Raw genomic sequence first — 13817 nt, 5'->3', positions numbered from 1 at the left:
GAGAGCAGGGCTCTGCCAGATGTGATTGGAGAGTGCTCCAGAGATTTCTAGAGCAAGCAGAAAGATACATCTTTCTTTGTAGTTTTAATGGGGCACTCTACTTTGCTCTTTTTTTCTTTTGCTTTACAGTCTTTTTCTTGGAGAGACTGTACTACTAGGGGCTTTCCTGAGAGCAAAGTGACCAGCGAACATCGAACATCGCCTCACTTAAATCTGCCACTCAGAACTGTGGGAAAGATTCACCTGGAGATAAGCAGGAGGTGGGAGGACTGTCCTAGGGTCAGTGAGCTCAGCAGGAGACCAGTGAGTCAAGCCGGCACTGTGTGGTGTATCACATACAGACTCGAGCCCAATTTAAAGTTCTGCCCCCTTCCGTTATTTTAGTACCTCTCGAAGTTAGGGAAATAGAACTATATGGTCCGTGGACAGGAAGCGCAATAGAGATGTGGGAGTACAGTCCTGGACCGAATAGCACTCTTTGAATGACAGCATATTTTCATGTAAAGTGTCAGAAATTTTTGCATACAAATGATTTTTAGAGAAATAAATGTTACACATTAAAACCACCAAGCCTTTATCCTACTTAGTAAATAATTTTGGGGAAAGCAGAGGTTTTCTGTGTGGTGTATTTTGTTAGTGGAAGGTCAAGTAGGGACAGGGTTTGATAAATGTGACCTGCAATCTCCATGCCTTTCATTCTTTTGCTGTTAGTTTGGTGTAAGTTAGAGTATTGGTAAAATAGATTCTTAATAGATTAGACAGTAAACATTTTTGTAATGTTCCATCAAGCATTTTAATTAATAGCTCAAAATGTAAGTGTTTCATTCAGCTGTTCACTTACCGCGGTCTAAGCGGTGATACAACATACAGATGGGAGGAGTTACCATCATGTGCTTGTTGGTGTAGGGTTTTACACTGGCATCATCATCTTTGAAAATAGCTTGGTGATGTATCAAGAGCTTCAAAAGTGTTTCTATTTCTTGACCCAGTAATTCCTCTTCTAAAAATCTAAGGGCATAATTAGGAGTGGCTAAAGATTTATGGGCAGTGATGGTCAGTCATGGCAGTGTCATGTGTAATAGCAAACATACACATATGTTAAAAAGTAGTGTAACTATAAAAAGGAAATGATTAAGTAGATTAGAATATCCATCCGATGATTGAGTTTCTGCAGCTGTTACAGATAATGGCCATGAGTCTACGGCCATACCATTTGGAATGCTCCTGGTCTCCTCTGATCTTGGAAGCTAAGCAGCGTCGGTCCTGGTTCATACTTGGATGGGAGACAAATAATGGCCATGAAGGATCGTTTGATATCTAATGATGAAAAGGATTTAAAGTTATTACATGTTATGATCTCAGCTGTGTAAGTATATACATACATGATAAGGATTAGAAAAGAAATGTATCAGGGCCGGCCAAATAGCTCAACAGATTAAAGCACCTACAAGCAGGTGAGCATGGGGGTGGGGGGGAAGGGGGAGGAGTTGGGGGTGTGGGAGGTGGAGGGGTGGATGGGTGGGTTTGATCCCCGGGTCTACCCTGCCAGCTGGAGACATGCTAAGACAAGATTGAGACTGGGCGTGGTGGCACATACCTATAATCCCAGCACTTGGGAGGCTGTAAATCGGAGAATCACTGTGAGTCTGATCTAGTAGTGAGACCCGGAACACCCTATAGGCCCTTCCCTAAAATACAAAAAAGAAAAGAAATGTATCAAAGTACTGAAGTTATCTGTATGTTTGGAGGGTTTTTTTGTACATTAATGTATTTTCCACACATTCTGTACTGAATTATAAGTTCTTTTGTTCAATGGGCAGCTTTAGAAATTTTCTGTTAATAAGTTTCTACTTTAAAAATATTCAAGGGGCCAGAGAGATAGCTCAGTGGAATAAACGCTTCCCTGGGAGGTTCAAGGGCCTGAGTTCAATCTCCAGTTCTGCAAAAAAAATCAGAAATATTTGTTGTGGGCAGGCGAGATAGCTCAGCAGACTAAGCACCTGCTTAGGCAAGTGTAGGGACTAGGGTTCAATCCCCGACACCACATGCTGCACTGGCTCTGCGCCCTGGGCATGCTAAGCCAGCCACCGAGACTCAGCGTGGTGGCACATGCCTATAATCTCAGTGCTGGGGAGGCTGAGATAGGAGGGTCACTCCGATACAGTTGTGAAATATATGGGAAAAAAACCTTGAATGTTTTGTTTAAAATAGCACCAAGCATTGCTGACAACATGGGATGGAGATTTGTGTGTGTGTGTGTGTGTATATAATGTATTTAGTAGAGGGTCTGTAGGGTCTCCTTATACAGATCAGGCTCGTGATGATCCTCCTGCTTTCAGCCTCCCAAGCAGTGGTATTACAGGTATGTGCGACTGTGCCCCGTCTCAATCACCATCTCAGCATGCCCTGGGGGCAGGGCTGGCACGGCACACTGGGGATTGAACCCCCAGCCCTGCATCTGCCAAAGCAGGCACTTAATGTGCTGAACTAGTTGGCTGGCTCAACACTGGGTATTTCTAAGAAGTTCGAGTGAGAGAAATGCTGAAGTTTATAAAATGACAATATGATTTCAATCCAGAATCTGTTCGGATGTGACTTGCATCAGAATTCAGGTTTTACTGAGGATATTTAAATTCTGTGCATTCTAGAACAGAGGTCAGGCAGCCTTCGGCAAAGGCTGTGCCCAGTGGGCTGTGAGGGTGTTGGGTCGGTGTGCTCCTCTCCTGGACTTTGTCTCTGCGGTGTTATTTGCAGATGGAGTGAGAGGAGGTGGGAGAACAACCAGTTCCTCAATCCTAATTGAGGAATTGATGACTGTTGTCTTTTGAAGGTCAGTTTTTAATGGATGAGAGATGATACACATTTATAGTCCATGCTCCTATGTGTCAAGTGATGGGAGCCTCGTTTAATTGGGATAAACTTGGCTAAACAAAAGTAATTGTTCATGCTAGGGAAGTACAGGGGGAATTATAGGTAATACATATTTGGCTTTGTAATAACTTATTAGTCAAATATCAATGACACTAATCTCATGAAGCAGCTTCTTTTTTGATCTAGTATTTTGAAAGCGACACAGCACTGAGTGATCTTCCCGAGGTGCTTTTGGGCACATCTCCTGTCCTCTGTGGTCAGTGGGTTGCACCTCAGGGCCTGATGGCAACTGTGGAGTATAATTTCAGGCTATCTGAACTGTATAGCAACAACAGCCTCCCAGCTCCTTACTCTCACTGTCTCAGTTTTCTAAAAAACTGGGCAAGCTTGATATGGATAAATACAAGCCAATTCAAATATTTAGTAAACAGCTTTTATGACCAGAGATTCTTACTAACTTCCCAAATCACCTGAGAGTATGTTGAGTAGCCAGTGCAGACAGATGTAACAAAGGAGATTCCTGGTGATATTACTTAGGTAGCAACAGCGAGCGGTGAAACTTTGTAGTAGGTCATGTGCTAAGGTTAAACTTGCCTCTGAAGTTTGTTTCACTGCTTTCTAATAAAGACAGATTCCAGGAAAGGTGGAAGCAACCCTCCCTGGCCTCCTTCTCTAGGGGAAGAGTCTCCTGTTAGCAAGTGGCTTGAGTGTTTACACTGCCCTGACTGCTCACTAGCAGTGTGTGTTGCCTCTTATCCTGGAACCAAGTGAGAGTTCAAATAAGCCAAACGGGTTTGCCCACAGCTGGGGCCTTCTGTTGGTGAGTGCTGCCAGTCCGTGTGTCCTCTCCTACTTTTCAAAGGAGATCAGCAGCAAGAAGGAGAAAGGCAGTCCGTGACCTGATGTCAGTAAACCATAGACTTGAGTTTGCGGCTTAGGTTTTGCTGTACCTGGCCCAGAGAATGGCAGATCCTGCGAGATGCTGTTGACTGAGTAGAGTCACGTGTAAGGCATCTTGCTTTGTTAGTGTGCTGTTTCACCCAGTGTTAAGGTTAACCGTTCTTTATGGGATGAGGGTGCAGAAAAGGTTTTCACTTCCCCAGTATCGTTAATACGGCAGTTGTTACGTGTTGAGTGTACTTGTGGGTTCTTTGTCTAACATGGGGCAGAATTGGCAGAAATAATAACCTGGTGTGACGTAATGCCTGGCATATGGCAAGCACTTAAGGTTCTTTTGCTTATTTTTAACAATAAGAATAAATAAATGCACAAGAAATTAAAAATATAACTAAAATATACTAAATTCAAGTGAGATGGTAGTTTTCACTACTGCTGTTTAATATACATCTGGGAAATACATTATATTAAGGAATTCACTTCTCCCCACGGTGCCAGGCTCACAGATCCATGTCACAGTGTAGCGCTTGGGTGTCTTACGGCTATCTCAAACTTACCTTGGCCAAACTGAGCGGCTGGCTCTCTCCCTTGTCATTCTGTGTCCCCTACTCTGGTCTTCTTCACCTTTATTTTTATGCATTTGGTACAAGGTCTAACTACACAGCTTGGACTCGTGATTCTCCTGTTTCAGCCTCCCCAGTGCTGGGGTTACGGGTATGTGCCACCATGCTGTCTTGGTGGCTGGCTCAGTGTACCTGGGGTGGGAGCAGCATGGCGTGTGGTGCCAGGATTCAACCTGAGTGCTTGAGTTTACTTAGGCAGGTGCTTAGACTACTGAGCTGTCTCTGTGGCCCCTTCCTTACTTTTAAAAAGTTACCCTTGACACATTCTTTTATTTCCCACTCCACACCCACACCTCAATAAATCTTTGTTCTGCCTTTAGGATACTCTGCCTCCTGGTGGTTTTCACTGCCTCCATAGGTGATGAAAACTGGCTGGCCTCACCCACCATGCCCTGCTGTCTCCTGAATTCCTTAATATAATGTATTTCCCAATGTATTTCTCTGGTGTTGGAGACTTTGACAACTCTCTTCCAGAAATGGTTTTCACTCCCTGGATGTGGCATTCTTCTGGATTTCTTCCCATGTTATTCCCTGTCATTTTGCCTCTCTCATTTTTGCATATTTTCCATTAGCTGGTGGTCTTTTTAAAGCATAAATGAGATACATCACTCTCCTTCTCTTAAGTCCTCAAAGGCATTTAGAATAAGTTCTATAACTTTCACACAACCTTCAACACTGGGTGCAGTCTGGCCCAGCCTTCCTGTCTTCATCCCTCACTGTTCTTTTCCTGGCTGATACAACTGTGACCCCTGAATGTCAAATTCAATTCCAGAATAGGCCAACACTTGGTATTCTTTCTGTTTGAACAATCCATGAGCCCAAGTCTCCCTCTGAGGGAAGGGAAGAGAAATCAGAAACACCTGTGTCAGAGGAGGATCAGTATATCAGAAGCAGTGACCTGGGGCCTGGCACATAGGAAGCACCATATATTTGTGGGTATGACTTTGTTGTTTTGGGAGTGATGAGAAAGAATACAACTTGCCTAGTTGCGTGTGAATTGTATAAATAGATACTAGAGGCAGTTGGAGGTATTCATTTGGAATGACTAGCACTCTAGAATAAAAGGTGTTGTATGAGAATGAATAAAACTTCCAACTGTAATTTAATATCTCTAGATTTGTGAGTTGAGGTGCTGTGGATCGTTAAGTGCCCAGGAGGTGACAGAAACTGTGCAGAGCTCTCACGGGAGTGGGCAACCACCACACTCACAGCTCCGGTGATTCAGAAGAAAGATTTCAGTGGATTTTGTGGTTTAGTTTTTGTCTTTCTTTTTCTTTTTAATGTTTTCTAGTGAGTGAAGGCCTGGGTTTTCTCTGGAAATCTGTCTTACTAATTCTCTGGAAACCTGGCGCTATGCATCCAGATCCTGGACCCTTATGGACGCTGCTCTACGTTATCCCTTTGATTCCATGTTCTTCTGCGAGTTCAGGTAAGAGGACAGTTGTGGGGTTTTGGGTGAAACCTTCCCTCATCCTTATCATGTAAAAAGCAAATTTTGATTTCAATATGTTGCCAATAATAGCAGTGTGCAAAATGTTTCTGAAATTTTCTTGATGTGCAACATGATTTAAAAACTTGATTAAGGACATTAAGGACTTCTTAGTAGTGCTTTGGGCATTAGGAGCTCTTTCCATCGTTGTCCTTATAATTTATTGTTTTTGTAATTTGTCACCTTAAAAGTATTTTTAGTTGTGTTTTTTATCAGTGAGGTGATGTGCTACACGTTGCATACTGATTTCTGAATTTGGAAAGGATAGCAGGAATAAAGTGCCAACTACACACCACCAGAGAGAAGCTGTAGAATCAGTATGGTATAATGTTCAGCTTGTAGTGAGTGAGCTTGGTTCACATGCCAAGCCTGGCACTTTCTCTCCTGACCTCAGCTAATTTACTTCTTTGAGTTACTGGAAAGTTTGAATCTGTTTATTGTTAAGACTATACAAGCCTCAGACTGAAAAATGGCCCACACGTATTGTTTTTTACTTTAGACTTATGTAAAGATGTATATACAAGTATTGTGATGTTTATTGTTTTTTAGACTTGAGTGAAGATACATGTATAAATATCGTGATGTTTGTTGATTGAATAGTATTTATTAACGGTTAAAAGCCCTGTGTAGTAACATTAGACTTGGTAAAGGAAAACTGATTCATTGGTTTTATTTCTATTATGATTTTTTTTTTTTTTTTTTTTTTGGTACCAGGGATCAAACTCAGGACCTTGCGCTTGCCAGGCATGCACTTATTCCACTGAGCTATCAAAAAGACACTTTCTTTAATCCTTATTTCTGATTAAAAGAGATAGAACTATTGTTTTTTTTCTTTTAAGTATTTTATCCCATCAGATCAACATCATTGCTGCTTCCCTTGAATGTTGGGAAGGAGGAGGAGGGAATCTCTTTTGTTATTCTGGTGCAAGACTCACTCTTGCCTGCTTAAGTTCCTGGAGGAATAGATACAACAAATGAAACTATGTCAAATACTAGATATAAATAGGAAGCCTTCATGCCCAGAAAGGCCAGCATTTGTATTTCAGTATGGCTTAACTATTTTCTTAATTGTGGAGTATTTTATATTAAAATATCTTATATTCATAATAAAACATTTTATATTAAAATCATAAAATAATGAAGTATCGGTCTTTATTTACAGAACATCTTATTGTTAAAATAGAGAGTTCTTTTTTGAAAGGCATCTTTATTTTTCAGGCATTTAACTTTCATTTCTTACAAATTACTTTGTTAAAAAGCAGTTTACTTTTTCCATTCATAAAATTAGTATTAGCTATCTATTTATCTATATTTATTTATAAGTATTCTTGTCTGTTTTACTTAACTTTAACATATGTCCTAGGCTAATACAATTGCTCTGTTTTCTTCCAAAAGATGGGCTCATAAAAATTCTGAAGCGTCAAGAGCTTCCACATACATAGATGAAGAGATTGCCTTCCTTGTACTCCACAGAAAGGCAGTTGATGTACCCCTGTTTCTCTCTGTCTGTCCTTCTCCTCGCCCTCTTCACCCTCTTGTGTATGGGTCCATTTCCTTTGTAGACCTGGTGCCTTACTTTATTTCTGAGCCACTTCCGGCTGTCCAGAAGCTTGGTGGACCTGTAATACTACGTTGTTCTGCTAACCCTGTGACTGCTCACATCTCCTGGTTGCATAATGGAAAGAGATTGGATGGAAACCTGGAGCAGATTAAACTTCAGCAGGGGACTTTGGCGATTCTTTCTCTTAACCCCTCCCTCTCGGGTTCCTACCAGTGCGTTGCCAACAGCAGCATAGGCGCAGTTGTGAGCAGCCCCGCAACAGTGTCCCTCGCAGGTAGGTTCCTTCCGGCCTCGTTAGCTGTTGGTGCTGTTTCTGAACTGCGGGAAAGCACGGGCTTCGGCAGGCATGAGACGTGTGTTGGTAGGAGTCTTAGGAGCTCCTGCCCAGCCTTGACTTGATGGTGCATATAACTTGAGAACGTGCACCTGCACTTCTGTGGCCCGCCTGCGTCTTCACCTGTAGTGAGGGTATGGAAAGTGAGGGGTGCTTGTTCAGTTTCCTGGATAAGACAGTTTTCAATGAGTTCTAAACAATTTCTTTGTGAGTCTTTAAATGTCCTTAATGTCAGTAAAAACAAAAAAGCTGTTTTGACACTAACGTTACTTCATGCCGTGCTTTATCTTTCTGTCGCATCTCATTGTTTTGTTTGCCTTGATTACTGAGTGATTGTTTGTTTAATTGAAACCAGGCTAAAGACACAGGAAAAAAAATAACTGACTTTAAAGAAAGGAATTTTGAGTATTAAACTTATGGAAAATCTGGAATGTGTGGTTTTTCTTAGTAAGTTTGAGCCATCTGCCTTTCAAATGGTGATGGCTCCCAGTAATGGGAAACGTTTTTGTGCGGGCACCCCTGCTTACAGAATAAATCAGATTCCCTGGGAGTAGTGAGTTTGTCATAACTGAGAAGAGTAAATGTTTTCGTAGAGCTGTGACCCATAGACAGCTCCAAGACACACCCTGGAGCGCTGGCTTCCTAGCGGTGGCTGCTGCATTCCTGGGGCACTGGGAGATAATAAAGAGCCCTTCGTGCGGGCTCATCTGAAGTGAATTTAAACGGAAAGGAACAGAGACTGAGTCAGTATATTCAAAACATTTAAACGTTACACTTCTTTGGCTTTTGATGTCCTAGGTTCATTCCCAGGAGCCAGTTTATTGCAATTTGAGTAATCGCCAGTGGAGAAAATGACTTTAATGAGAGCCTGGATTGAAAAGGATTTAGTGTGACAGAATGGGAATAATTATGCTTTATAGTTCTTCCTGGTGTTTTAGAAGAAATTTGTTTTTCTTACAGTTTTCTGAAAACAGTGATACCTGAAAAAAAAGAGTAACAACTTAGCTGGTAGCCTTCGAGGTAGCCTCAGCTGTTTTCTCAGATACAAAGATCATGCTACTGTCAGGACTGGGATTAGTTGCTATACCAGACTATACTGCAAATGTTTCTGATTTAAAAATTTCTCCTAAGGATTCAGTTTTGCATTTATTTATTTATCTATTATTTCAGTTCTTGGTGATTTTGACTCATCAGCAAAGCATGTTATTACAGCGGAAGAGAAAAGCACGGGTTTCATTGGCTGCCAGGTACCGCCTAGTAACCCCAAAGCCGAAGTGCGCTATAAGATCCGGGGAAGATGGCTGAAGCGTTCGACAGGTGAGTCCTTTCGTGAGAAGCCAATAGCACACACAGAAGCTTATTACATAGCCCACTAGCGAGCTCTGTGTGTACAGGAGTGACCACAGTTGCAGACCCCAAGAGCTTGCTGCCTTGATTCATCCTGGCCCCCACTCAGCTCTCATTCCTTAGGAACAACAGACTGCCTGCCTGGGCCTCTCTAAAATAGCCCTTGTTGCTCTAGTTCAGCTTTGTTTTTATTTAAGGAATTTATCCTTTCTGATAGGTCTTCTGCCTACTTTTGCCTGCTTGTTTGCTGTGTCCCTTTTCTCCGTACCCCTTTCCTGTGGAATGTTAGCTGCATGAATGCAGCGTTCTGATCTGCTTCCTCCGTTGCTGTGTCACCTGTGCCTGAACCAGGCCTAGCAGAAAATAGCTACCCGGCGTATAGTTACTGAAAAGAGCAAGTAGGCGGTGAAGGCTTACCAAGCACCTGGCGTTACACGTAGACATTTGACAAGGTGGTAGCTGCGGTCATTGTATTTTTGTCCAAACACACTTCTGCTTTCAAACTCATCTTCTGTTAAAAATGTTTCTGGTTTTGTTCCACTGGTACTGTTAACCTTTGGTTTTCTTTTCTGCCTCACTTTCTCTTTCTTTGATCTAGTGCATTTTTCTTAATCACTTATTTGTTGCTGGTCTTCTATGTCAATCTAAAGTACAGCTGTTAACTTTTGCTCCTTTTAGTTGTGTTGTGATGATCTTCGAAAGCGTGAGGCCTAACTGGACTCCTTTCCTCTCTCAGGGAAGTATATAATCCTCCCATCAGGAAACCTTCAGATTTTGAATATATCCTCAGAAGATAAAGGATCGTACAAATGTGCAGCTTACAATCCTGTCACCAATGAACTCAAAGTTGAGCCTATTGGCCAGAAGCTCCTTGTGAGTCGTAAGTATTTGGGAGAAAGACAGTAACTAGTTCTCAGAAGTGTTGCTCGTAAAAAGCTGGCCCAGAACAGTTCATTTTCTTTTTCATTTCTTTTTTCAGATATTGTTTGCTTTATCTTAGCAAAGTCTTACAAACAAAGTAAATGTATCAGTGGATTATAGAGTAGTATCATGCATATTTTTAAAATATAAAAACCTTATAGTGGTGGTAATCAAATTGGTGGTAATCAAATTCAAATGTGAATTGTGAGAAAAAGATGTATCTATTCTCATTCCTTTCATATCAGGTATGATAAAAATCATGGCTGGCTTTAGATTGTGGCTCTTAGTTGAGGTCACATCAGTGCAGCAGTATAAAGGAGGGGTTTCTAGACTTGAGAATTTCACATTTCCAAAATTCCAACTCAGAAGTAGCTCCGAAGGACCACAAAGTCTTCATTTTAAACTTCACTGAGTATGATTTTGCTACCCAGTTGGCCCTTGTTGTATAAAGAAAAGTAAGTGGGAACGTGGTGATGCTCAAAGTGTGCTGAGGAAGATTGGCTGTGAACTGTAGTGATGGTATTTTGTGTTCTCATCCTCTTCCAGGCCCTTCGCCAGATGGTTTTCACATTCTTCACCCCACCCTTTCCCAGGCGTTAGCTGTGCTTTCTCACAGCCCTGTAACTTTGGAGTGCGTGGTGACAGGGGTCCCGGCCTCCCAAGTGCACTGGCTGCGGGAGGGCCAAGACGCTGTGCTGGGGAGCAATTGGAGGCGCCTCTATTCCCACCTTGCCACAGCAAGCATTGACCCGGCAGACTCTGGAAACTATTCCTGTGTGGTGGGCAACAGGTCTGGAGACATAAAGCATGTCACTTACATGGTTAATGTGCTTGGTAAGACGTTGCTTCTCTAGTGTTTCTTTTGTTTAGTTTTCAAATCTGAACGTTTTGCAGATCAGAAGGATATTTGTGGGGCTCAGAATGAAACATGAATTATCTAGAAATATCTGCACCAGGAGCCAGAACAGTGATCATTTTTCTCAAGCCTGGAACTGGGCTGCTTCTGGCTGGCACAGAACAGTGCTCAGGGGTGTCTTAGGACCCCGCCCCAACCTGATTACTTGATGCACAGCGCAGGCTCCCCTCTTCATGACTCACACTTCAGCAGAAGCTTCTGAGTTGTGTCTGCTGTGTCCGGCCGTAGCTGGAAACTGTTACCTTAGAAAACACTCAGTCTGTTTAATTTAAAAAATTTTCCCCTTTTGGCATGCTTTCCATCTAGGTTAGCTCATAAAATTTGCATTATTTTAATCCTATGTTTTTAATGTGTATCTTTTTAAAGTCATATTTTATTGGTATATTTTAGGTATACACAATAGTCGCAGGTAGTTAGCAGCAAGGTGATGGCAAGAGAACTGTAAGAATTCGCTGAGAGGTGTATGTAAGGCCCGATTTGTGGGTTTTTTTTCCTTCTTAATGTACCTAATTTCAAAGATGAACTGGCCATAAAAATAATTTAAAATGAAAAGAATTTTTCTTCTTTGGCTCCTGTTTAGCATGAAATCTAGGGAGACTATTACTTTAAGTTAATCACCTGAAGTAAATGCTACGAGAAGCCCAGGATCAGAAAGTATTTGTGTGCACATGTGTATATTCATGTGTGTTAGGGGAGAGAAGCGGGTGGATCAAACTAAAAAAGGAGACTATAACTTATTAGTAACATATGCTTTATCCTATTAGTGGGAAGTTAAAATATATTCCTGATTTTTTCTTGATGATCACAGCAGATGGAAGAATGACAATAAAGAATACAACTTGTTTTCAAGTTGTTATTGGTAGAAAGATTTTATAAGACTTGTGTGATAATTTAAAACATATATCTTGGGACTACAGTTTACTTTATGTGTTTTACTTTCAGAACACGCTTCAATTTCTAAAGGACTACAGGACCAAACGGTGCCTCTGGGTGCCACAGTGCATTTTACCTGTGCTGTTCGTGGGAACCCAGTCCCCAACTGTACCTGGTTTCATAATGCGCAGCCCATTCATCCTTCCCCCCGACATCTAACTGCAGGAAACAAACTGAAAATCACTGCTGTCACCATGGATGACTCTGGACTGTATCAGTGTGTAGCGGATAATGGAATTGGCTTTACGCAGTCCACTGGGAGACTTCAAGTTGAGCAGGGTAAGCCTGTAGGTCATGTAATCATAGGACACTTGCTTCACAAGCAGACTTTTGTAGTAACTAAAGAGAGTCGGTTTTCACTATTACAGTCCTATCACTATGCTAGAACTATTATTCACTTACCATCTTCTTTACTACTGGCAGGTTTGCATTTCTGTGTAGAAACCACCTTATTTAATCAGGCTTATTGAAAAATGGCCTTTAAGGGGCTGGTGAGGTAGCTCAGTGGGCTAAAGTGCCTGCTTAGGCAGAGCGCAGAAGCCACGGTCGGGGGTGCTGTGTGGGCCCCGCCCCTGGGGTGCACTGAGACGGGACTGAGACTAGGTGTGGTGGCACATGCCTATAATCCCAGCACTTGGGAAGCTGAGAACAGGAGGATCCCATCTGACCCTACCCTAAACACGAAAACAAAAAGCATCGCTTTTAGGCTGCTGGTGTACTTCCTTGGTGGAGCACTTGCCTAGCAGTCATGAGGCCCTGGTTTCTGGGGCTCCATTCCCAGGACTAGGGAAAAGAATCAGAAGAAAATTTTAAAGACAAAATAAAATAGAATTTAAAAATGTTTTCAACAGATACTATACAATTTTACGGTAAAGTTTCTGCTCCTGTTCCACAACCAGTATTGAGAAATAATTGGTGGCCGGCTTCTTGAGCATCCTGGAGCTGGCACGGCTGCAGCCTGGTGCTGTGTGGCGCACACAAGCATGTTGTGTGTGTGCGTTTTGTGACAGCATTCTTTCTAACTTTTTCATAAGTGGTCGCAGCCCTTCTTACCTTGGAATGTTGACCTAATATGTATCTTAGGTATCTTCCCTTATGGTACATAAGAGTATTTCATTCTTGTTTCAAGGATGGCTGTTTAGTGTCCTATTGTACAGTTGTAACAATTTGTAATAAACTGTTTCTAATATTTTGCTATTACAAATAGTTCTTAATGAATGTCCTATAAAGATTGCTTTGTACATGTCTTAATATCAGTAAGAGGTTCCTAGAGATGACCTTCTAGAATAAAACCATGAATGAGTTGAAAGTTTTGATAGGTTTTACTGATTTTTCTCCTAATTGTGATGGGTTTTATTCTTGGAGGTGATGTATAACTTTGCTTCTTTCCTTATACCCTCAATAATTCAGAATATTGTCAAAAGTTTTTTTTAGGGCCGTGGAGATAGCTCAGTACAATAAGTGCTTGCCTGGCAAGCACAAGGACCTGAGTTCAATCTTTGGTACCACCAAAGTTGTTTTGTTTTTTAAAAAACTTTACTAATCCAATGAGTTAAAAAAAAGAAAAAAAGCGCTTGTAGACCATATTGTTTGTTTGTTCATTATGAGTGAAGTTAGGTAACGTTTTGAGCTAAGGAGCCTTTTAGATTTATGTTGTTTTTATGTTTCTTTATCTTTTGTCCCTTTTAAAAAACTGTGTTTTTTGGCCTTTGTCTTAAATACTTATTACGACTCTTTACATGTTATGGAAATTAGTTGTTTATATGTTATAAAAACTTCAAATTTCAAAGAATCATTACAGATCACATTTTTTATGTTGCTGTAGCTAATTTAGGACTTAATAATAAAAAGATAACTTAAAAACTTCCCATGTTTGGAAATATAAAATTATAATTCCAGGGGGCCTGGCCCTAGCTCAGTCCTTT

General features: G+C 41.4%; 1 protein-coding gene across 8 annotated transcripts in view; it reads left to right on the top strand.

The window, feature by feature from the left end:
* Positions 1 to 13817, top strand: part of Cdon (cell adhesion associated, oncogene regulated) — a 99099-nt gene that overhangs the window by 24901 nt on the left and 60381 nt on the right. For 7 of the 8 annotated variants that reach the window (XM_023701466.1, XM_023701463.1, XM_023701467.1 and 4 more), the window contains 6 exons: positions 5683 to 5820; positions 7443 to 7715; positions 8946 to 9092; positions 9859 to 10002; positions 10590 to 10877; positions 11902 to 12171. In XM_023701466.1, the coding sequence (XP_023557234.1) occupies positions 5745 to 5820; positions 7443 to 7715; positions 8946 to 9092; positions 9859 to 10002; positions 10590 to 10877; positions 11902 to 12171 (1198 nt within the window). In that variant the 5' untranslated portion in view covers positions 5683 to 5744. Of the gene's footprint in view, positions 1 to 5682; positions 5821 to 7442; positions 7716 to 8945; positions 9093 to 9858; positions 10003 to 10589; positions 10878 to 11901; positions 12172 to 13817 lie in introns of those variants that run through there. The other variant, XM_023701468.1, reaches the window with a different exon arrangement.

This window comes from Octodon degus, unplaced genomic scaffold (assembly GCF_000260255.1).
Source record: "Octodon degus isolate 3935 unplaced genomic scaffold, OctDeg1.0 scaffold00136, whole genome shotgun sequence".
Classification (NCBI taxonomy): Eukaryota; Metazoa; Chordata; class Mammalia; order Rodentia; family Octodontidae; genus Octodon; species Octodon degus.
The sequence above is the reverse complement of the archived record's forward strand: the minus strand, read 5'-3'. Positions and strand labels throughout refer to the sequence as shown.